The 24,744-nt window shown below is 54.8% G+C and overlaps 1 protein-coding gene across 2 annotated transcripts in view; it reads left to right on the top strand.

The window, feature by feature from the left end:
• Window positions 1-24,744, top strand: part of BTBD2 (BTB domain containing 2) — a 30,408-nt gene that overhangs the window by 1,298 nt on the left and 4,366 nt on the right. The window contains exons 2-6 of one of the 2 annotated variants that reach the window (XM_054673476.1): window positions 17,209-17,328; window positions 20,777-20,933; window positions 21,900-22,079; window positions 23,139-23,244; window positions 23,765-23,962. In XM_054673476.1, coding sequence (XP_054529451.1) covers window positions 17,209-17,328; window positions 20,777-20,933; window positions 21,900-22,079; window positions 23,139-23,244; window positions 23,765-23,962 — 761 coding nt within the window. The remainder of the gene's footprint in view (window positions 1-17,208; window positions 17,329-20,776; window positions 20,934-21,899; window positions 22,080-23,138; window positions 23,245-23,764; window positions 23,963-24,744) is intronic. The other variant, XM_016934620.3, reaches the window with a different exon arrangement.

The following is a 24,744-nucleotide window of genomic DNA, read 5'->3' as shown; positions in this document are numbered from 1 at the left end:
CCCTGCACCCTTGCCTGCCGCCCCTCTCCCCCTGGGACCCCTACTGGTGACCCCTCCATCCCTGTACCCAGGGACTCTCCAGGACCCCTCCTTCCCCAGGTCCTTCACCCCTGCCCACTGCCCTTCCACTCTCTACTCCCGGGGCCCCCTGGGATCCCACTACACTCAAGTGTGTCACTCCTGCATCCCAGGATGGTGAGACGACTCCACTCTCACCTGAGACCCCCTGTCCCCAGTCCTCACCACCTCAGTCCGTAACCCCCAACCTATGACTCCTGAACTCCAGGACTCCTCCCTCCATGGGTCCTGCTATTTCCTCCATCCCCACCCATGACCCGCAAGACCCCTCCCTCTTCCCCCACCATCCAGGGACCCTGCCACTCCCACCCGCACCCCTGTGCCCCAAGACCCCTAGGCCTTGCTCCCTGCGTCCTCACCGCTGCCTCCAGACCCACTGACCCCCACCGGAGACCCCCAGGCTCAGCACATGATCTGGATCAGAGACCTTCAAACCATGCCGCTCCCCACCAGGGATACCCCCTGCCCGCCCTGCAGTCCAGATCATAGACTACCATCCACAGCCCCTCCAGCCCCGGACCCCCACCTCAGCCAGAGACCCCTGGGCTCTGCCACCTCCCACTTCAGTGACCACCCACCTCCAGCTCCGCCACTGCCAGGCTCTGGACCCTGGACTCTGCAGGATGCTGTCTCCCCTGGGCCCTGCTACCCCCTGCACCCCATCCTATGATCCCCTGCCACCAGGCCACCACCCTAGACCCCCGCCCAGACTCCCATCTCCGGGCCCTTCCAACCCAGAGACCCCCAGCTCCGGGGTCCCTCCCTCCCCAGCCCCCAGCCCTCCTTTCTGGGAAAGAAGCGGGTTTGGCCCAGTATCTGTCTTTGCCAGTGTGCGGGGTACTGGCCCCAGGCCCCAGGTTCCCTCCACTCCCCGGTCCCTCTTACCCTGCCCCTCATTGGTCGGGGGGCAGGGGCTGGGTTTTCTTGCTGCGGGGACTGGAAGGAGAGGGTCCTGCCCTCCCTTCTGACCTTCGGGTGCTTTTGTTAACGTGTTCTGGCTTCTTCCTGGGTGTTTATGGGCAGCTGGGTCTCCTTTGGTGGGGTCCTGCCCTGGGCGGTACTTAGCAGAGGTTCCTGCCCCTGGAGGGTTCCGGGGCCTCCTGCGGCTTGTGCCGTCCCTGTCGCCGTCCCTGTCTCTGTCATCTTTAGCTGCTGGGCCTCTCCTAGCTTGGAGTGAGGGGCGGTGGGTTTGCTCCCTCCACCTGGGTGGTCTTCGTGCTCTTTGGGGAGGGGGTAGGTTGGATGCAGCTGGAACTCACCCAGCAGCAGGTGCAGCTGGAGGATCCCAGGCTTTCTGTTTGAGGGGGCAGGTGGGGCGCCCCGGGCACCGGCTGACCTTGGGACATGTATGCGATTGCCCTTGAGGGACCGCTGGCTCGGTTGCAAAGTGGGGAAGATGGAGGCAGGACAAGGACCCCTTGGAGAAAAGTAGGTGAGGGGTCTGCCCCCGGGGGGCTCAGGAGAGGGCAATGAGGCCCAGCGGGAGATAGCAGCAAGGTAAGGTGGGCGGGCCTGGGACAGCGGACCCTCGACATGCGGGGTTAGGGGCGTGGACCCCCACTCAGCTCAAATCTGAGTACAACTTTTGACTCCCACGAACTTAACTAGGAATGGCTTCTCGCTGACCGGAGGCCTTGTGAGGACACTTGGTCAATGCACACCCGCTTCCTGTTCTCACAATAACAGAGGCTGGAGACCAGAAAATACATTCAGAAAAGTCTAAGGGGCCGGGTGCGGGGGCGCACGCCTGGAATCCCAGCACTTGGGGAGGCCGAGGCGGGCAGATCACGAGGTCAGGAGATCGAGACCAGCCTGGTCAACACGGTGAAACCCTGTCTCTACAAAAATAAAAATTAGCCGGGCGTGGTGGCGCACGCCTGTAATCCCAGCTACTCAGGAGGCTGAGACAGGAGAATCTCGTGAACCCAGGAGGTGGAGGTTGCAGGGAACCAAGATTGCGCCATTGCACTCCAGCCCAGGCGACACAGTGACACTCCATCTCAAAAAAAATAAAGGACAGGCTGGGCGCGGTGGCTCACGCCTGTAATCCCAGCACTTTGGGAGGCTGAGGCGGGCGAATCATGAGGTCAGGAGTTTGAGACCATCCTGGCCAACGTGGTGAAACACCGTCTCTACTAAAAATACAAAAAATTAGCCGGGTGTGGTGGTGCACAACTGTAGTCCCAGCTACTTGGGAGGCTGAGGCAGGAGAATCACTTGAACCCGGGAGGCAGAGGTTGCAGTGAGCCGAGGTTGCGCCACTGCACTCCAGCCTGGGCGACAGAGCAAGACTCTGTCTCAAAAAAAAAAAAAGGGAAAAAAAATAAAAGGAGAAATCCTGTTTGCTGTTCACACAGTGGAGGTGGCCATGATGAAGGCCTGTGTCCTTGTGTTCATATTGAGGGCTGAGGAGCAGGAGCAGGAGGGTGGGTCTGTCTCTGGGGTGGCAGAGGTGGAAGAGGAGGCAGGAGAGGCCGGCACCGTCGGGGCAACCTTTATTGAAAAAATTCACATATGAGTGGACCCGTGCAGTTCAAGCCTGCTTTGTTCAAAGGTCATCTGTGTTTCCTTAGCATTTCAGGAGGGCTGAAAATGGAGAGGGGGCACTGACCTGGTCCAGAACGACCCCCTGAGCAAGTGATGTTGATGGAGAGTGCAGTGCCCCAGGCTCAGGGATGGAAGGCCCAGAGCCCAGAGGGGCTGGGCAGGTGGGAGCCATGGCAAGGCCGGAGCAGGAGGAGTGAGGGAGGCCCCGTGGCCTAGCGTGACCAGATCCGCATTGAGGGTGGAACGCGCCGTGGACGGGCCCAGGAGCGAGGCTGGGGAGTAGCAGCTGCAGACTCCAGGCAGGAGACAGCGGGGGGCTTGGTGGGGACGGCAGAAGTGAGGGGTAGAGGATGCAGGTCCTCTTTGGAGGAAGCGAGTTCCTGTGGCCAGGAGAGGAGGCAGCTTGGCAGGTGAGGGCGTGGGGGGCTGTGGTGGGGGTCCCCAGACTTCTGGCTGGAGCATCACAAGCCAGGACAGGCTCAGGAGGGACAAGTACTGGCTTGGATGTGTTGGCGGGACCTGGGGCTGAGAGGTCCGCAGAGCAGTGTGTCCCAAGTGCTTTGTGCCTCAGTTTCCATGATTGAAACAAGGTCGCTCAGACACGTCTGTCCTGGGGCTGTGGGAACAAACGGACCCGATGTGTTGCTGACAGCCGCAGGCCACACAGCAGAGAGAAAACAGCAGCTGAGGCCAGGCGCAGTGGCTCACGCCTATCATCCCAGCACTTCGGGAGGCCGAGATGGGCAGACATCTGAGGTCAGGGGTTCGAGACCAGCCTGGCCATCGTGGCAAAACCCCGTCTCTACTAAAAATACACAAATAAGCTGGGCGCGGTGGCACGCACCTGTAATCCCAGCTACTCAGAGGCTGAGGCAGGAGGATGGCTTGAATCCGGAAGGCAGAAATTGCAGTGAGCCAAGATTGCGCCACTGCACTCCAGCCTGGGTGACAGGGCGAGACTCCGTCTCAAAAAAAAAAAAAAAAAGGTGGGGGGATGTCGGGACGAACTGGGGGTCCTGGGATAAAGTCGAGTCCACCGATGAGCAGAGAGGGGCCGGGCCTTGCCAGCTGTGAGGAGAGCAAGTGGCCTGGGCTTGGGCCTGGTCCCTGGCGGGGGTGCAGGGTGAGCTGAGACATGGCAGAGAGGAGGCTGGGAGCAGGCCTTGGTGGTGGCCCCAGTGTCTGGACCGTCGCGCAGGGGTCGGCGTTTGTGCTGGGGAGGAGGCCAGGGGTTGCACGCGGCTTCTGGGCTGTTCCCCCGTCCTGGATGGGCACCTGTCCATCTCAGCGCGCTGGAGCCTGGCACACAGTAGGCACGCAGTGATTGTGCATTGAATGATCTGTGGGAATTAAACATCTGATTCTCTCATGGGGCTTGAAGGGAGAACTGAAGATCTCCAGGGTTGCACTTTTGTAGATGTGCACATTGGCTGGTCCCATGAACTTAGTATCTAAAATACCTTTTTTTTTTTTTTTTGAGACGGAGTCTCGCTCTGTTGCCCAGGCTGGAGTCCAGTGGCGCGATCTTGGCTCACTGCAAGCTCCGCCTCCCAGGTTCACGCCATTCTCCTGCCTCAGCCTCCCGAGTAGCTGGGACTACAGGTGCCCGCCACCACACCTGGCTAATTGTTTGTATTTTTTAGTAGAGATGGGGTTTCACCGTGTTAGCCAGGCTAGTCTCAAACTCCTGACCTCAGGTGATCCGCCCACCTCGGCCTCCCAAAGTGCTGGGATTACAGGCGTGAGCCACTGCACCTGGCCTCCCCTCCTTTTTTGTTTTTTTGAGACAGAATCTTGCTCTATTGCCCAGGCTGGGGTACAGTGGCGTGCTCTCTGCACGCTGCAGCCTTCAGCTCCCTGGCTCAAGCAATTCTCCTGTCTCAGCCTTCTGAGTAGCTGGGATTACAGGTGTGCGCCACCACGCCCAGCTAATTTTTGTATTTTTAGTAGAGACGGTATTTCCGTCATGTTGCCCAGGGCGATGGTGAACTCCTGAGCTCAGGTGATCCACCCACCTCGGCCTCCCAAAGTGCTGGGATTCCAGGTGTGAGCCACCGCGCCCAGCCTAACGTATCTTTATTCACTCTATCATGGAACTGTCAGCATTGTAGCGAGGTCTAGAAGTAGAACAATCTGGCTGGGTGTGGTGGCTCACGCCTGTAATCCCAGCACTTTGGGAGGCCGAGTCAGGCGGATCACGAGGTCAGGAATTTGAGACCAGCCTGGACAACATGGTGAAACCCCGTCTCTACTAAAAATACAAAAAATTAGCCTGGTGTGGCGGTGGGCACCTGTAATCCCAGCTACTCGGGAGGCTGAGGCAGGAGAATTGCTTGAACCTGGGAGGCGGAGGTTGCAGTGAGCCGATATCACGCCACCACACTCCAACCTGGGTGACAGACTGAGACTCCACCTCAAAAAAGAAGAAAAAAAAAAACCCACAAAAATTAGCCGGGCGTGGTGGCGCGTGCCTGTAACCCCAGCTACTGGGGAGGCTGAGGCAGGATAATCGTTTGAACCTGGGAGGCGGAGGTTGCAGTGAGCCAGGATTGTGCCACTGCACTTCAGCCTGGGTGACAAAGCGAGACTCTGTCTTGGAAAAAAAAAAAAAAAGAACAGTGTGTTCTGGGGTCTCACATTTCATTGACTGCTTTGTGAGTCCTTGTTCCCATAACACATTGTTTGATGATTGCTGCTTTGTGGTATGTTTTGAGAACTGCTCACCAAATTCTTCCCAACTTTATTCTTTGTGAAGACTTTTCAGGCTGAGTGCAGTGGCTCACATCTGTAATCCCAGCACTTTGGGAGGCTGAGGTGGGAGGATCACTTGACCCCAGGAGTTCGAGACCAGTCTGGCCAATATAGCGAGACCTCATTACTTGGACATGGTGGTGTGTGCCTGTGGTCCCTGCTACTCAGGAGGCTCGGGTAGGAGGATCGCCTGAGCCTGGGAGGTTGCCGCTGCAGTGAGCCATGATCCTACCACTGCACTCCATCCTGGGCGATAGAGTGAGACTCTGTCTCTTAAAAAAACAAACAAACAAACAAAAAAGCCGGGCACAGTGGCTCACGCCTGTAATCCCAGCATTTTGGGAGGCCGAGGCGGGCAGATCACCTGAGATCAGGAGTTCGAGATCAACTTGGCCAATATAGTGAAACTCTGTCTGTATTAAAAATACAAAAATTACCCAGACATGGTGGCTTGCACCTGCTGCTTGAGAGGCTGAGGCAGGAGAATCGCTTAAACCTGGGTGGCAGAGTTTGTGGTGATCTGAGATCACACAACTGCGCTCCAGCTTGGGCAACACAGCGAGACTCCACCTAAAAAAAAAAAAAAGAGTGGGTGCAGTGGCTCACCCCTGTAATCCCAGCACTTTGGGAGGCTGAGGCAGGGGGATCACCTGAGGTCAGGAGTTTGAGAGCAGCCTGGCAAACATAGTGAAACCTTGTCTCTACTAAAAATACAAAGTTAGCCAGGCATGGTGGCAGCTGCCTGTAATCCCAGCTACTCGGGAGGTTGAGGCAGGAGAATTGCTTGAACCTGGGAGGTGGAGGTTGCAGTGAGCTGAGATCGTGCTGCTGCACTCCAGCCTGGGCAAAAAGAGTAAAATTCTGCCTCAAAAAAAAAAAAGACTTTCTCAGCTGGTCTGACACATTTACTCTTCTAGAATCACTCACCCACATCCACCCATCTGTCCACCCTACAGATACTCACTGAAATACAATCCTGGCTACAGGAGGTGAATATGACAGAAAAACATCTCCTTCCTTATGGAACTTATATTCTGTGTTTTATTTTATTATTATTATTTTTTGAGACAGAGTCTCACTCTGTTGCCCCGGCTGAAGTGCAGTGGCATGATCTTGGCTCACTGCGAAGCTCTGCCTCCTGGGTTCCCGGCAGTTCTCTTGCCTCAGCCTCCCGAGTAGCTGGGATTACAGGTGTGCACCACCACACCCGGCTAATTTTTGTATTTTTAGAGACGGGGTTTCGCCGTTTTGGCCGGGCTGGTCTCGAACTCCTGACCTCAGGCTATCCCCGGCCTCCCAAAGTACTGGGATTACAGGCGTGAGCTACCGCCCCTGGCCTAAGGCGGGAAGATCTTTTGAAGCCAAGAGTTTGGTAGCAGTGTGGGCAACATAGTGAGACCTTGCCTGTGTGTAAAACAAAACCAAAACAGATAAAAGACACAGGTGCCAGCAAATTCACGTGAAGGGTCAGATAGTAAATATTTTTGGCAGGCCATACTGTCTCAGTTGCAGCTACTTAATTCTGCCGTAGCAGCACAAAAAGCCATAAATCAACAACATGTAACTGAGCAAGAATAGCTGTGTTCTAATAAAACTTTATTGGCCGGGTGCGGTGGCTTACACCTGTAATCCTGGCACTTTGGGAGGCCGAGGCAGGAGTATCACCTCAGGTCAGGAATTCAAGACCAGCCTGGCCAACATGGTGATACTCCGTCTCTACTAAAAATACAAAAAGTGGCCGGGCGCAGTGGCTTACGCCTGTAATCCCAGCACTTTGGGAGGCCGAGGCAGGTGGATCATGAGGTCAGGAGTTCGAGACCAGCCTGGCCAAGATGGTGAAACCCCATCTCTACTAAATATACAAAAATTAGCCGGGCGTGGTGGCGGGCGCCTGTAATCCCAGCTGCTTGGGAGGCTGAGGCAGGAGAATTGCTTGAACCTGGGCAGCAGAGGTTGCAGCGAGCCGAGATCGCGTCACTGCACTCCAGCCTGGGCGTTAGAGTGAGACCGTCTCAAAAAAATAAAAAATAAAAAAATTAGCTGGGCATGGTGGTGAGCACCTGTAATCCCAGCTACTTAGGAGGCTGAGGCAGGAGAATCGCTTGAATCTGGGAGGAGGAGGTTGCAGTGAGCTGAGGTAGTGCCAGTGCAGGCCAGCCTGGTCAACAAGAGTGAAACTCTGTCTCAGAAAAAAAAAAAACTTAATTCACAAAAACAAGTGGTGGGCCAGATTCACTCTAAGGGCCATAGTTTGCCAGCCCTGGGCTAACGGTGCCTGATGATCTTGAGAATCAGTTCGTCAAGTGATAAAGGAATTTACTAAGGAGATTGTTCTTTCTAAGGACATAAAGTTGGGTGATTTTTCTTTTTTTTTTTTTTTTTGAGACGGAGTCTCGCTCTGTTGCCCAGGCTGGAGTGCAGTGGCACAGTGTCAGCTCACTGCAAGCTCCGCTTCCTGGGTTCAAGTGATTCTCCTGCCTCAGCCTCCCGAGTAGCTGGCATATTTACTTTTATCTGGTTTGAACTGTTTCTTCCTGAAGCCTTATTAGGTTTAACAGTTTTTCTGTGGTCTTGTGCTCTGCAGTAGAGTATCCTGTAGTAACCGGGATGGTTTGGATCTGTGCTGTCCAATACTAGGCACTCATGTGCCACTACGGACTACAGATGTGGACAGTGTGACCGAGGAGTTGAATGTTGAATTCAGCTGAATTTGGATATAGATTTAAATAGCCATGTGTGGCTAGTATTGACCCCTTGGACTCTTAGACTTTTTAAAAATTAAAATTTTTTTTTTTTTTAGAGACAGGGTCTCACTCTGTCACCCACACTGGAGTTCAGTGGCTCGATCATAGCTCACTGCAGCCTCCAGCTTCTGGGCTCAAACGGTCCTCCCACCTTAGCCTCCCAAGTAGCTGGGACTATAGACATGCACCACTATGCTCGGCTGATTTTTTTCTGTTTAGTAGAGATGGGGTCTGCTGTGTTGCTCAGGCTGGTCTTGAACTTGTGGGTTCAGGTGATCCTCCCAACTTGGCCTCCCAAAGCACTGGGATTACAGGTGTGAGCCACTGCTTTGGCTAAAAAATAATTTTTATTTTTTATTTTTTGAGACGGAGTTTTGCTCTTGTTCCCAGGCTGGAGTGCGATGGTGTGATCTTGGTTCACTGCAACCTCTGCCTCCCGGGTTCAAGCAATTCTCCTGTCTCAGCCTCCCGAGTAGCTGGGATTACAGGCTCCGGCCACTGCACCTGACTAAGTTTTGTATTTTTAGGAGAGACGGGGTTTCATCCTATTGGTCAGGCTGGTCTCGAACTCCTGACCTCAGGTGATCCACCCGCCTCGGCCTCCCAAAGTGCTGGGATGACAGGCATGAGCCACTGCGCCTGGCTAAAAAATAATTTTAAAAACTAGCCAGGCATGGTGGTGCATGCCCTAGTCCTGGATACTCAGGAGGCTGAGGTGAGAGGATCACTTGAGCCCAGGAAGTCAAGGCTGCAGTGAGCTGTGATCATAGCACTGCACTCCAGCCTGGGTGACAGAGTGAGACCCTGCCTCAAAAAAGAAAATGTTAAATGTCAGGGTCATTCCACTCCGAGGCATTTATCCAGGAGAAGGAGAATCTATGTCCTCACACAGCCTCGTGCGTGAATGCCCAGAGCAGCATGATTCACAGTACCTCAAAACCGGAAAACCCGCAGACCAGCCAGTGAGTGCAGAAACAAACCGCGCTTCACAGATTCCATGGAATTTGGCAGTCAAAAGAATTCCTGGCCGGGCGCGGTGGCTCACGCCTGTAATCCCAGCACTTTGGGAGGCCGAGACAGGCAGATCACGAGGTCAGGAGATAGAGACCATCCTGACTAACACGGTGAAACCCCATCTCTACTAAAAATACAAAAAAATTAGCCAGGCGTGGTGGTGGGCGCCTGTAGTCCCAGCTACTTGGGAGGCTGAGGGAGGAGAATCACTTGAACTTGGGAGACGGGTTGCAGTGAACCGAGATGGCACCACTGCACTCCAGCCTGGGTGACAGAGCAAGACTCCATCTAAAAAAAAATAATAATTTTTTTTTTGTAGAGATGGGGTCTTTCTATGTTGCCGAGGCTGGTCTCAAACTCCTGGGCTCAAGTGATCCTCCTGCCCCGGCCTCCTGAAGTCCTGGGATTACAGGCATGAGCCACTGCTCCTGGCCTGATTTTATTTTCGACTCAGGGGGTATATATGAAGGTTTGTTATGTGAACCCTGAATATCTGAGACAGGTCTCAGTCAATTTAGAAAGTTTATTTTGCCTGGCCGGGGGCGGTGGCTCACGCCTGTAATCCCAGCACTTCGGGAGGCCGAGGTGGGCGGATCACCTGAGGTCGGGAGTTGGAGACCAGCCTGAACAACATGGAGAAACCCCATCTCTACTAAAAATGCAAAATTAGCTGGGCGTGGTGATGCATGCCTGTAATCCCAGCTACTCGGGAGGCTGAGGCAGGAGAATTGCTTGCACCCGGGAGGCAGATTTTGTGATTTTGTGGTGAGCTGAGATCATGCCATTGCACTCCAGCCTAGGCAACACGAGTGAAACTCCATCTCAAAAAAAAAAAAAAAAGTTTATTCTGCCAACATTAAGGACGTGTGCCTGTGACACAGCCTCAGGAGGTCCTGACGGTATGTTCCCAAGGTGGGCGGGGCACAGGTTGGTTTTATACGTGTTAGGGGGACATGAGACATCAATCAATATATGTAAAATGAACATTGGTTCAGTCCAGAAAGGGGGGAAACTCTTAGCTGGGAGGGGCTTCCAGGTCATAGGTAAGAAACAGACCATTGCATTGAGTTTCTGATGAGCCTTTCCAAAGGCAGCAATCAGATACACATTTGTCTCGGTGAGCAGAGGGATGGCTGAGTTCTCTCTGTCCTTTGTCTGCAAGGAATTTCCATGTGGACAGATTGGGAGGGAGGTATGTAGCTTTTTTATCTTGGTAGCTGTCTTTTTAAGGAATAGAACAGAAGGCTGGTTTGCCCTAAGCGGTTCCAGCTTGATTTTTCCCTTTGGAGTAGTGATTTTGGGGTCCAGAGATTCCTTTTTCTTTTCTTTTTTCTTTTCTTTCTCTTTCTTTTTTTTTTTTTTTCTTTGATGGAGTTTCGTTTTTGTTGCCCAGGCTGGAGTGCAATGGCGTGATCTCAGCTCACCACAACCTCCGCCTCCCGGGTTCAAGCGATTCTTCTCCTGCCTCAGCCTCCCGAGTAGCTGGGATTACAGGCATGCATCACCACACCCGGCTAATTTTGTATTTTTAGTAGAGACGGGAGTTCTCCGTGTTGGTCAGGCTGGTCTTGAACTCCCAACCTCATGTGATCACCTGCCTTGGCCTCCCATAGTGCTGGGATTACAGGCGTGAGCCACCGCACCTGGGCCTTTTTTGTTTGTTTGAGACGGAGTCTTGCCCTGTCGCCCAGGCTCGAGTGCAATGATGCAATCTTGGCTCACTGCGACCTCCACCTCCTGGGTTCAAGCAAGTCTCTTGCCTCAGCCTCCCGAGTAGCTGGGATTACAGGTGCACACCACCATGCCTGGCTAATTTTTGTACTTTTTTTTAGCAGAGACGGGGTTTTACCATTTTGGCCAGGCTGGTCTTGAACTCCCGACCTTGTGATCTGCCTGCCTCGGCCTCCCAAAGTGCTGGGATTACAGGGGTGAGCCACTGCACCCAGCCTGTGTGCGGCTAATTTTTAAACTTTTCGTAGAAAAACAGGCAAGGCGGAGTCTTGCTACATTGCTCAGGCTGATCTTCAGCTCTTGGGCTAAAACGATCCTCCTGCCTTGGCCTCCCAAAGTGGCGTCTTTCTTTTGATGTTGACGTAGCCACTCCAGCTCTCATGGTTTCTGTTTGGATATAAAGGAAAATCTGTTTTTACTCCTCATAGGAGTTCTGGCACTGTGTGTGGGTTTTCCACAGCAAGTGATTCCTCATCTTGTAGATACAAACTGGGCATACTACAATTTTTTTTTCTTTTTTTTTTTTTTGAGACGGAGTCTTGCTCTGTCGCCCAGACTGGAGTGCAGTGGCGCAATCTCGGCTCACTGCAAGCTCCGCCTCCTGGGTTCACACCATTCTCCTGCCTCAGCCTCCCGAGTAGCTGGGACTACAGGCGCCCGCCACCACGCCCGGCTAATTTTTTGTATTTTTTTTTTGGTATTTTTAGTAGAGATGGGGTTTCACCGTGTTAGCCAGGATGGTCTCGATCTCCTGACCTCGTGATCCACCCGCCTCGGCCTCCCAAAGTGCTGGGATTACAGGCATGAGCCCCTGTGCCCGGCGGCATCCTACAATTTAACTCAACCCTCACACCCACCATCCAGAGTGAGCACAGACCCCACAGGTGGTCAGCTGAGCCCCGTGCCACCCACATCAGATGCCTGTTGCAGGGGCGAGTCCCCAGGTGACCCACACTTCTCTCTGACTAAAATCAGGAGTCCCACATCTCCGTCCTTGAGCTTGATAATTAGCCATAACAGCTCACAGAACTTTGAGAAATACAGTTATCAGTCTGCCTGTAATCACAGCGCTTTGGGCAGCTGAACTGGGAGGATCGCTTGAGCCCAGGGGTTTGAGACCAGCCTGGGCAACATAGCGAGACCCCGTCTGTACAAAACATTTAACAGTTAGCTGGGCATTGTGGCTTGTGTGTGTGTTCCCAGCTACCGGGAGGCTGAGGTGGGAGAATTGCTTGAGTCCAGGAGGTTGAGGCTGCAGTGAGCTATGATCGTGCCACTGCACTCCAGCCTGGGTGACAGATTGAGACCACACCTGTATAAACTAAAAATAAAAATGAAATAAAAATTAAGATTTAATAAAGGACATGTCTTCCAGGCGTGGGGGCTCACACCTGCAATCCTAGCACTTTGGGAGACGGAGGCGGGCGGATCATCTGACGTCAGGAGTTCGAGACCACCCTGGCCAACATGGTGAAACCCCATCTCTACTAAAAAAATACACAAATTAGCCACGCATGGTGGTGCTATGTCTGTAATCCCAGCTACTCGGGAGGCTGAAGCAGGAGGCTCACTGGAACTCGGGAGGCGGAGGTTGCAGTGAGCCAAGATTGTGCCACTGCACTCCAGCCTGGGCGGCAGAGCGAGACTCCATCTCAAAACAGAAAAACAGCAAGGACATCTTGCAGCCAGATGAAGAGGTTCACATGTCCAGAGGGTATCGGAGCACCTGCACCTGTGTCCTGTGGGCTCGGGACGGCCACCCTCGTGGCACGTGGACAAAGTCACCAGCTTGGAGGCTCAGCCCTGTGGTTTAAGGCCCTTCATGGACGTTGCATTGCGTAGATTACATCACGGAATCATTGGCCCTTTGTGCACCACACAATTCTTTCGGTCTTTAACCTGTTTTCTTTTCTTTTTGAGATGGAGTCTCAGGCTTGTAGCCCAGGCTGCAGTGCAGTGGTACGATCTCAGCTCACTGCGACCTCCGCCTCCAGGGTTCAAGCAATTCTCCTGCCTCAGCCTCCTGAGTATCTGGGATTACAGGTGCCACCACGCCCGGCTAATATTTTGTATTTTTAGTAGAGACGGGGTTTCACCGTGTTAGCCAGGATGGTCTTGATCTCCTGACCTCGTGATCCACTGCCTCGGCCCCCCAAAGTGCTGGGATTACAGGTGTGAGCCACCGTGCCCGGTGCCTCCTGGGTTCTAAGTGATTCTCCTGCCTCAGCCTCCTGAGTAGCTGGGACTACAGGTGTCCACCACCACACCTGGCTGATTTTTGTATTTTTCATAGAGACAGGGTTTCACCATGTTGGCCAGGCTGGTCTCGAACTCCTGATCTTAGGTGAGCCGCCCGCCTCAGCCTCCCAAAGTGCTGTGATGACAGGCGTGAGCCACTGTGCCCGTCCCCCATCCTTTCTGTCTCTGAATCTGAGGACTCTGGGGACCTCCTAGGAGTGGATCACACAGGATTTGTCCTTCTGTGCCTGGCGTCTGTCATAGAGCGCGACGTCTTCAAGGCGCATCTGCACCGGGTCCTGCATCAGAGCCTCGTTCCTGTTTGTGGCTGGGTCGTGTTCCGGTGCGTGGGTGGTCGCACCGTGTCTGTCAATGGACACTGGTTGTTTCCCCCGTTCGGAGTTGGGAATCATGCTGCTGTGAGCAATTGTGGATGTGTTTTTATGTGGCCGTGTGTTCTCGATTTGTTTGGAAGGGGAAGGGGTTACAGATACATGAAGGGGGGAACGGCCGGGAGTGGGGCTGGGGACTCACGATGGGCAGAGGAGGCAGTAGCGGTGCCCAGGGGTCGAATCCTGAAGGCCCATGCGGGTGTCTCCAGGGAGGGGCTCGGTGTTGGAGGAGCCCCTGCCTTGGGGACCGGCAGAGCTGCCTGGGGACCCGCCCATGTCAGAGGTGCTCCCTGATTCCAAACTGCATGGACGGCCCACGCCGGGCCCACTTGAGTGCCTCCTGCTTTCTGCTTTTGAACCCTCCTCAAAGGTTTTCCCCACAGGAGACCAAGATACATTTTTAAATCAAGAAAGAGAAGTCCCACGCACAGGTACTCTATTTCTGGAACATCGTGTGGGAGGGGAGCGTTTGTCCTGGGGCACCAGCTGTGGGTGATGGTGGCGCAGGGCCCTGAGGCCTGGGCCCCTGAGGACGCGGCCAGGAGGGCAGACGGGCGGGCGGCAGTCCCAATGCCCACACACTGGGAGGTCAAACTCAGTGGGTTCATCCTCTGCCAGTCCCGGAGCCCAGGACCGTGGATCAAGGCGTCCCAGGGCGGCCCTCCCTCTGGAGGCTCAAGGGAGGATCCTTCTGCCCCACCCAGCTTCTGGGGACTCCAGACGTCCTTGGCCTGTGGCCGCATCGCTCCAGTCCCTGCTTCATGCGGCCGCCCACTCTGTTTCTTTTTTCTTTTGTTTTTTTTTTTTGAGATGGAGTCTTTAGTCTTGCTCTGTCACCCAAGCAGGAGTGCAATGGCGTGATCTTGGCTCACTGCAACCTCCGCCTCCCAGGTTCAAGCGATTCTCCTGCCTCAGCCTCCTGAGTAGCTGGGATTACAGGCGCCCACCACCACGCCCAGCTAATTTTTGTATTTTTAGTAGAGACGGGGTTTCACCATGTTGGCCAGGCTGGTCTCCCAACTCCTGACCCCAGGTGATTTGCCTGCCTTGGCCTCCCAAAGTGGTGGGATTACAGGCGTGAGCCACTGCACCCGGCCTTTTTTTTTTTTTTTTTTTTTTTTGAGACAGAGTCTTTCTCTGTTGCCCAGGCTGGAGTGCAGTGGTGCAATCTCGGCACACTGCAAGCTCCGCCTCCTGGGTTCACACCATTCTCCTTCCTCAGCCTCCCCAGTAGCTGGGACTACAGGCGCCCGCCACCAGGCCGGCTAATTTTTTGTATTTTTAGTAGAGACGGGGTTTCACCATGTTAGCCAGGATGGTCTCGATCTCCTGACCTCGTGATCCGCCCATCTCGGCCTCCCAAAGTGCTGGGATTACAGGCATGAGCCACAAAGCCCGGCCTTTTTTTTTTTTTTTTTTTTTTTTTTTTGAGACAGGGTCTTGTTCTGTCACCCAGGCTGGAGTGCAGTGGCGCAGTCCTGGCTCTCTGAAGCCTTGACCTCCTGGGCTTAAGCAGTCCTCCTGCCTCAGCCTCCTGAGTCGCTAGGATTGCAGTTGCTCACCACGATGCCTGGCTAATTTTCAATGTTTTTGTAGAGATGGGGTCTCACTATGTTGTCCAGGCTGGTCTCAAACTCCTGGGCTCAAGCGATCCTCCCGCCTTGGTCTCCCACATGCTGGGATGACAGGTGTGGGCCACTTTCCCCGGCCTGTTTCTCCTTCTTCCAAGAACACCAGCCACTGGTTAGGGCCAGCCTTCCCCGGCGCCTTCGTCCTGACTCATGGAGTTAGCACCGGCCTGTTTCCGCCGGGCCTGGCATTCCGAGGTTCGGGGCGGATGTGGACGCTGTGGTCGGGGCCCATGTGGAAGCCACTGCGTAGGTCTCTGACCTGACTCTCGGGCGCAGTCAAGCCCTGGGCTGGACCGGATGGGCTGAGGGCCTGCGGGGGTCGGGGGGGCGCGTGTGGTGGGAGGAGAGCGAAGAGCTTCTCCTCGGAAGACGGGGGCTTTCCCGGGAGCTGTGTGGAGGTCGCCCAGCCAGGCCTGGAGGTTCAGCTGTGCAGGAGTGAGAAGCAGGTCCCATCCGTGCGGAACCACCTGCAGCTCTGGAGCTTTCCGGGCGTGGGGAGGCTGTTGAGAGCCGGCACTTGCTGTGGTGGGAGACTTGGAAGGGGACAGGTGGGGAAGAGGTGACGCAGGGACCGCAACGTCTTGGGGCAGGTGCTCCGCCGCGCGCAGGCCGAGCGTCTATGATCCCACTTCGCGAGCGTCTATGAACCCACCCCACCAGCGTCTATGAACGCGCCCCGCAAGTGTCTGTGCCCCTGCTGAGTGTCCGGGACCCCCCTATGCTGTGTGTGCTCTCAGCCCCCTGGGAGGCCATCGTGTGGGCAGGCCCTGGGGACTGTACATGGACAGCACAGAGTGGCGTCTTGAGCCTGGGAGCCGTGGAGTTCTCCCCACCCCATACAGACCTGGCCAAACGCGGGTTCATAGCCGGCTCTTGGGGAGGCTAGGGAGGCACCAGCAGCCTTTCTGTGCCCACCGCACCCTCCTGCCTGTTGCGATATCGAAGATCTGAGCCACTGAGTGGGCCCCATAGGCAGCCTGAGCTTCACACGGGGCAGAACCCCCAGCGTCCTCACAGCCACTGCTTTCCCAGCTGGGGCCACCCCTGCTGCCTCCTAACGCTCCTCCCACGCTCCTGCTGTTCCTGGGCCTCCATGCCCTTCCCCATGGACGTGGCGGCTCAGATGACCCCACAGGGCTTCCCTGGGCCTTGCGTTCCTGATGGGACCACGCTCCTCTCTCTTCTCTCACTCAGTGGGGGCTGTTCGGCCATTTGGTCCTCGTCTGTCTCCCTCAGTGAGGCCAGGCCCTGTGCCTGTAGCTGACTCCCTGGGAAAGCTTGTGCTGATGAGGGAATGCGTGAGCAGGAGAGTGATAGAGGGTAGACGAGTGTGAATGAATGAGTGAATAATGAGACTAAGTGGATGAGTGCATGTGGGAATGAACGAATGTGTGTGTGTGAATGGGTGAGTGAATGAGTGTGCGATGAATGAGAAAGTGAATGAATGAATGCATGTGTCATAAATGAGCAAGTGAATGCATGCCCACGGGAATGAATCAGTGGATCAATGAATGCATGTGTGGATGAATGAATGAGTGCATGTGTATGAGTGAGTGAATGTACATGGAAATTTAATGAATGAATATGTGAATGAATGAGTGAATGAACGCCTGTGTGAATGAATGCATGTGAATGAGCGAGTGAATGCATGCATGAATGAACGTATGTGTGAATGCATGCATGAATGAATGTATGTGTGAATGCATGTGTGAATGAATGCATGTGTGAACGCATGTGTGAATGAACACGTGTGAATAAATGTACGCATATGGGAATGAGTGAATGAGTGCGTGCCTGACGCCTGGAAGGAAAGAGGATGGTGAGGGCTGGCAGAGCATGAGGCCCTGTGTGGCCCAGGGCATGGTCCTAGCCCTGTCTGTCCTTGCCGTGGGTCCGTCTGCATCACCCTCCTGCTGTCCCAGGCCCCTTCCAGAAGCCTCTGCCATCGGGGGGCCTGGTACATACCTGCTGGAGGCTGGCAGGGAGCCCTAGTGGGGTGGTCACCCAGGATACCGGGCAGGCCCTCCCGGCCGTGGGGTGGCGGCCACGGGGTTAACCAGGGCCTCCTCTCTCCCGTACCAGGTTCGTGCTGGCCGTGGGCAGCGCCGTCTTTGATGCCATGTTCAACGGGGGAATGGCCACAACATCCACGGAGATTGAGCTGCCCGACGTGGAACCCGCTGCCTTCCTCGCACTGCTCAAGTAATGCTTCTGGATGCTTCCTGCTGGGGAGCTGGGCCTGGGGAGGGGGACCTCAGAGAACGTAGACCCTGTCTGACACCAGCTTAGAGGCCCTGGCTTGGTGGAGATTTCTAGAACGTTCCTGTGCAGTGAGGGGTTCCAGAGGCACTTTTTTTTTTCTTTTTGAGATGGAGTCTCGCTCTGTTGCCCAGGCTGGAGTGCAGTGCCGTGATCTTGGCTCACTGCAACCTCAGTCTTCCAGGTTCAAGTGATTTTCCTGCCTCAACCTCCTAAGTAACTGGGACTACAGGCTCGTGCCACCATGCCCGGCTAATTTTTTTGTATTTTTAGTAGAGATGGGGTTTCACTGTGTTAGTCAGGATGGTCTCGATCTGACATCATGATCCACCCACCTCAGCCTCCCAAAGTGCTGGGATTACAAGCCTGAGCCACTGCGCCCAGCCCAGAGGCACCCTTTTTATTTTATATTTTTTAGACGTAGTCTTGCTCTGTTGCCCAGGATGGAGTGCAGTGGTGTGATCTCAGCTCATTGAGACCTCCGCCTTCCTGGTTCAAGTGATTCTCCTGCCTCAGCCTCCTGAGTACCTGGGATTACAGGTGTTCACCACCACACCCAGCTCATTTTTGTGTTTTTCAGTAGAGACAGCGTTTCTCTGTGTTGGCCTGGCTGGTCTCAGACTCCTGGCCTCAGGTGATCCGTCCGCCTCAGCCTCCCAAAGTGCTGGGATTACAGGCATGAGCCACTGTGTCCAGCCAGTTCCCTGCTTTTATTTTTCTTTTCTTTATTTCTTTTTTTTTTTTTTTTTTTTTTTTTGGCAGTTTTGCTCCTGTTGCCCAAGCTGGAGTACACAAACAAAAAATAACAACGACAAAAAAAAAAAAAAAGGAAACATCAGTGAAAGAAATTTAAAAAGACACAAATAAATGGAAACACATCCCATGTCCATGGATTGAAGAGAATATTGTTAAGATGTCCACACAACCCACTGCGATCTGCAGTCAGTATAATCCTATCAGAATTACTGCTTTTTGCAAAAATAGAAAAACTATCCTAGAATTCATATGGAATCCCAAGGGACCCTGAATAGCCACAATGATCTTGAAAAAGAACAAAGTTGGAGGGCTCATACTTTCTGATTTCAAAACTCACTGCAAAGCTACAATCATCAAAACAGTGTGGTACTGGCATAAGGACAGAACATGGGGACCAATGGAATGGAACAGAGAGCTCAGAAATAAATACCTTTGCACATAGGGTTAAATAATTTTTGCAAGGGTGCCAAGGCCATTCAACAGAAAAGAGAGTTTAACAAATAGCACAGGCACAACTAGAAATACACATGCAGAAGAATGAAGTTAGACTCTTACCTTACTGTATATAAAAATTAACTCAAATAGATCAAAGTCCAGGCTGGGCACGGTGGCTTACGCCTGTAATCCCAGTACTTTGGGAGGCTGAGATGGGCGGATCATGAGATCAGGAGATTGAGACCATGCTGGCTAACATGGTGAAACCTCGTCTCTATTAAAAATAGAAAAAATAAATAAAAAATAAAAAAATTAGCCGGGCATGGTGGCCGACGCCCGTAGTCCCAGCTACTTGGGAGGCTGAGGCAGGAGAATGGCATGAACCCGGGAGGTGGAGGTTGCAGTGGACCGAGATCATGCCATTGTACTCCAGCCTGGGCGACAGAGCGAGACTCTGTCTCGAAAAAAAAAAAATAGATCAAAGTCCAAAATGTAAGATCTAGACCTGTAAAATACTTAGAAGAATCCAAAGTGGCCAGGCGCAGTGGCTCAGGCCTGTAATCCCAGCACTTTGGGAGGCCGACGTGGGTGGATCATGAGGTCAGGAGATCGAGACCATCCTGGCTAACACGGTGAAACCCCATCTCTACTAAAAATACAAAAAAATTAGCTGGGCATGGTGGCAGGCACCTGTAGTCCCAGCTACTCAGCAGGCTGAGGCAGGAGAATGGTGTGAACCCAGGTGGCAGAGCTTGCAGTGAGCTGAGGTCATGCCACTGCACTCCAGCTTGGGCAACAGAGCAAGACTCCCTCTCAAAAAAAAAAAAAAAAAAAAAAAGAATCCAAAGTATGGCTAGGCGCGGTGGCTCACACCTGTAATCCCAGCACTTTGGGAGGCTGAGGTGGGTGGATCACCTGAGGTCAGGAGTTGGAGACCAGCCTGGGCAACATGGCAAAACCCCATCTCTACAAACATACAAAAATTAGCTGGGCATGGTAGCAGGCACCTGTAACCTCAGCTACTCAGGAAGCTGAGGCAGGAGAATTGCTTGAACCTGGGAGGCAGAGGTTTTAGTAAACCAAGATTGCGCCACTGCACTCCAGCTTGGGCGACAGAGCGAGACTCTGTCTCAACAACAAAAAAAGAAAAACCAGAATCAAATCTTCATGACATTGGGTTTGACCATGATTACTTGGATATGACACCAAAGACACAGCCAAGAAAAGAATAAACAAAGACATTGGACTTAGGGAAAATGTTAAAAATGTATACCTCAAAGGACAATACCGGCAGAGTGGAAATGCCACCCACAGGCTGGGAGAGAAAAAAAATATTTTTTTTATTTTTTGAGATGGAGTAGCGCTCTGCCACCATGGCAGGAGTGCAGTGGTACGATCCTGGCTCACTGCAACCTCTGCCTCCCGGGTTCAAGTGATTCTCCCGCATCAGCCTCCTGAGTACCTGGGACTACAGGCAAACGCCACCACGCCTGGCTAATTTTTGTAATTTTAGTAGAGACCCGGTTTCATCATGTTGGCCAGGATGGTCTCGATCTCCTGATCTCATGATCTGCCTGCCTCAGCCTCCCAAAGTGCTGGGATTACAGGCGTGAACCGCCAGGCCCAGCCTGTGCTTCTGTTTTTGATCGGCCCAACTTCTGATCTGTATTCAGTGTGGTGTGGGCCCCTCGGTGGCATCGTGTTCAGTGTTGTGTGGGCCCCTTGCTGGCAGGTGGTAATAGCGTCCATGATTATCCATGATCCTAATTAGCGTGTTGGGTTCTGTGATCCACCCAGAAGTGGTTGAGGTTTTCGGTGGTGCCCGAGGTGGGGAACCAACAGTTCCTCATGGAAAAGGCGCCCAAGGAGGAGACACCCAGCTCCCAGTGCCCTCTCCTGAGGCATCCCGGGCAGAACAAGACAGGCCGTATAGACGCTTCCGGGTGTGTGCTGTGTAGATGGGTTCAGCCTCTTGCTCGTTTTCATGGGTGACCGCCTTGCCAAGTCGTGTCCCTATGTCAGAGGGCAACGGACAGGGGCTAATTCTGGAAGGTTCCTCGGGGAACCTGATGTGGGTGTTTGGGTCCTGCCAGCTCAAGGGCCGGTGGCCGAGTCTAACGGTCTGAGTGGTCCCCTGACGCTCTCCCCTGGGGACGGGCATGGCGGTCCCACCTCACGGCCACCCGCGTTGCTTCTGCAGGTTTCTCTACTCGGACGAGGTGCAGATCGGCCCGGAGACGGTGATGACCACGCTATACACCGCCAAGAAGTACGCGGTGCCAGCGCTCGAGGCCCATTGCGTGGAGTTCCTGAAGAAGAACCTGCGAGCCGACAACGCCTTCATGCTGCTCACGCAGGTGGGCGGGGCCGGTACGAGGCGGGGGCGGGGCCAGGCCTGGCTGGAGGCGGGGCAGGGGTGGGGCGGACCGAGGCTGGAGGTGGAGGCGGGGCCGGGGGCGGGCCCGGGAGGCAGCGGGCTCCTGCCTGGTAGTAAAATGTGTTTTGGGCCGGGCGTGGTTGCTCACGCCTGTAATCCCGGCACTTTGGGAGGCTGAGGCGGGCAGATCACCTGAGCTCAGGCGTTCCAGACCAGCCTGGCCAACATGGCGAAACCCTATCTCTACTAAAAACACAAAAAAGAGCCGGGCATGGTGGCGGGCACCTGTAATTCCAGCTACTTGGGAGGCTGAGGCAGGAGAATTGCATGAACCCGGGAAGTGGAGGCTGCAGTGAGCCGAGATCGCACCACTGCACTCCAGCGTGCATGACAGAACAAGACTCCACCTGAAAAAAAAAAAAATGTGTTTTGGACTTTTCTGTGATACTTCAAAAAATTATTGGCAGGGTGCGGTGGCTCACGCCTGTAACCCCAGCACTTTGGGAGGCCAAGTAGGGAGGACTGCTTGAGGCCCGGAGTTCTAGACCAGCCTAGGCAACATAGAGAGACCCCGTTTCTACAAAAAATAAAAAAAAGATTCAGGCCGGGCACTGTGGTTCATGCCTGTAATCCCAGCATTTTGGGAGGCTGAGACAGGCAGATCACCAGAGGTCAGGAGTTTGAGACCAGCCTGGCCAACATGGTGAAACCTCATCTCTACTAAAAAAAAAATTTCATAAATTAGCCAAGCACGCTGGTGCATGTCTGGAATCTCAGCTACTTGGGGACCAAAGCAGGAAGATTGCCTGAGCCCGGGAGGTTGAGGCTGCAGTGAGTGGAGATGGCGCCACTGCACTCCAGCCTGAGTGACAGAGTGAGACCTTGTCTCTAAAAAAAAAGTAAAATAATTTTTTTTTTTTGAGACGGGGTTTCTCTTGTTGCCCAGGCTGGAGTGCAATGGCACGATCTCAGCTCACTGCAACCTCCGCCTCCAGCGTTCAAGCGATTCTCCTGCCTCAGCCTCCACAGTAGCTGGGATTACAGGCCCCCACCACCGCGCCTGGCTAAAAAAAAAGAAAAAAAAAAACCAGAGAGAACTTTCTCTCTCTCTCTAAGGAAATGTCAGGTAGACAGAGCAGGGCCAGGGATCTCAGGGGACCCCAGTTGGGCTCTCTGCAGCCCAAAGGGCGGGGGCTGGGGAGGTCGTGCAGGCCAGGGAGGCTGAGAGGAGGACGTGGGGCCAGGACGGGTGAATGGCCGCTTGGGAGCCGTGAGCTCCTGGTCGGGGGTGGAGGGTGGCCAGAGGGGACAGCGGCACTGGGTCCTCCAATGGGCTTTGGGGGTCCAGCATCCTGGAAAGGACCCAGAACCTTCTCCCCCTCCATCCTGGCAGGTCAGATGCAGGGGATCCCGGACTCCCACAGGGAGGGGTTTCTTGTCCGGGTCATCTGGTCGCCTTGCCGGAGAGGCCTCTGCCTGACCTGAGAGGAGGCTGGAGCTCACTCCCCGGGCTTCATCTTGTGGCTGCCTCAGCCTCCCTGCCCCTAAAACCACTGCGAACCCACCTGAGAGGTGTCCTCGGGAGGATGCCCGCAGAAAGGCCTGCCCGGGTCCCTGCTGGCATAGGCCCTTCCAGCACCTTCCACTAACTAAGCCTCTGTTTCCCTAAGAGCACAGGCGACCTCCAGCTCTGTCACCTGACTGTCAGAAGTCATGTCTGCTGTTTGTCTTGGGATGGAGCTGCCAGGGACATGGCCCCTCCCACCACAAGTGGCCAAGGGCATGTTGTGGTCGGGAAGCTTCACCGGTCGACCCCGGCCACCTCACCTCTGCCTGCCACTCGGGGTCCTGGGCCCTGCTGCCCGCCGAGTGCAGCTGCAACGCCCCTTTTGCCTAAAGCAGCAGGCCCTGCCGACAGGGACCTGAGCATCTTTTTCTTCCTTCCTTGGCCTCTGAGGTCCTGAGAGGGAGCTCCCCAACTCTCCCGCCCCAGTCAGCGGTCACAGGGGAGTCTCTGGGCCCACAGCAGGGCTGGCCTGGTAGCTGAGACCCTGGTGGCTCCTGGCCACGCTCAGGAAGGCCCGTGTGGTCAGGGCTGCATTTGAGCCAGACCCACACTGGGGATCTGCCGAGGGCTGGGTGCTGATGTCCCCGCCCCGCGCCCCCCGTCGATGTCTCTTGCCAGGCGCGACTCTTCGATGAGCCACAGCTGGCCAGCCTGTGCCTGGAGAACATCGACAAAAACACTGCAGATGCCATCACCGCGGAGGGCTTCACCGACATTGACCTGGGTAAGGGCCCAGGAGCCCAGGTGTGGGAATCCCAGCGGGGCCTCGGCGGGAGGGTCCGGGGATTGACAGTGGGAGCTTTGGGCCTGGGGGTTCCCTGGGGGAGCTGCACAGGTGAGCTGGGGCCTCACCACTTGCAGCAGGTTAGGAGCTTGGGTCCTAGCACAGCCCCAGGGGAGTCCGGGGCCTTGGCAGGGAGGCCACAGGCCAGAGCCCACCATCCCAGCTGATGGTGACCATCTCGTCCTCCGATGGTCCGTAGTTTTGACTTTGCTGTTGAACAGCTTTTGTCAAAGCTACTCAAGTCTGTCCTTGTGGCTTAAAAACCACAGCCGAGGAAAATGAAGGGGCGTGGTCTTGTGTTGATAAAGCTTTATTTATAAACACACGCACAGGGCCAGATTTGGGCCACAGGCCGTAGTTGCCAGCCCGGCTTTAACTGCTGGTCCTCACAGTCTCACTGCCTCCTGCAGGGTGGGCATGTGGGTGTCATGTTCACGCAGCCCCTTCCTCCACCCCACAGACACGCTGGTGGCTGTCCTGGAGCGTGACACACTGGGCATCCGTGAGGTGCGGCTGTTCAACGCCGTTGTCCGCTGGTCCGAGGCCGAGTGTCAGCGGCAGCAGCTGCAGGTGACGCCGGAGAACAGGCGGAAGGTTCTGGGCAAGGCCCTGGGCCTCATTCGCTTCCCGCTCATGACCATCGAGGAGTTCGCCGCAGGTAACAGAGCTCGGGCCCAGGGGCTGGTTTGGGAGGGGAGTGGCACACAGGTGGGCATCTGGGTACCGAGGATAGTGCCAAGTTCACTGCGGAAAGCCTGGCAGATGCCTGGAGTATACAGATGGGAAGAAACCTGGCTTGTGAGGACGCGTCCACGGGGCCATCTGTTAGCCCTGGCCCGGCTCTGTCCCCACCGTGCGCATTGCCAGACCCCGCCTCTCGTGTCTGTCCAGCTGTTTTGGTGGCATCTTCCCAGGAGGGAAGGGAGTCCCCATCTCGGGCCCTTGTGCTACCTGCTGGTGCAGGTACCGGTGTCCGTGACGAGCTCAGGAGGGCTCTGACATGGCCGGGGTGGCTGTCATGTGCCCGAGTGGGCCTTGGGGTCCCCTGCTGCAGGGCCTGGGCTCCGGGGTGACGTGAAGGGGCAGCACTAACGATGCCTCCTGCCCTCATGTGGCTGCTCACTGCCTGACGCCATCCAGCTCTGGAGCAAAACAGGCCTGGAACTTTCCAGAAGGGGCTGGGACAGAGCCCTGGGGCTGGTGCACGCTCGCCGGCTGGCCTTCCCCAGGTCCACGCGGCCCCTGCTCTTGCTTAGCTGAAGGTCGCCAGATTTAGCAGCAGGGTCTCTGTCGCCCAGGCTGAGTGCAGTGGTACAATCACAGCTCACGGCAGCCTCGACCTCCTGGGCTCAAGTGATCCTCCTGCTTCTGACTCCAGAGTAGCTGGGATCACAGGTGCCACCACCACACAAGGCTTATATTTGTATTTTTTTGTGGGGA

Source organism: Pan troglodytes, chromosome 20 (assembly GCF_028858775.2).
Source record: "Pan troglodytes isolate AG18354 chromosome 20, NHGRI_mPanTro3-v2.0_pri, whole genome shotgun sequence".
Classification (NCBI taxonomy): domain Eukaryota; kingdom Metazoa; phylum Chordata; class Mammalia; order Primates; family Hominidae; genus Pan; species Pan troglodytes.
The sequence above is the reverse complement of the archived record's forward strand: the minus strand, read 5'-3'. Positions and strand labels throughout refer to the sequence as shown.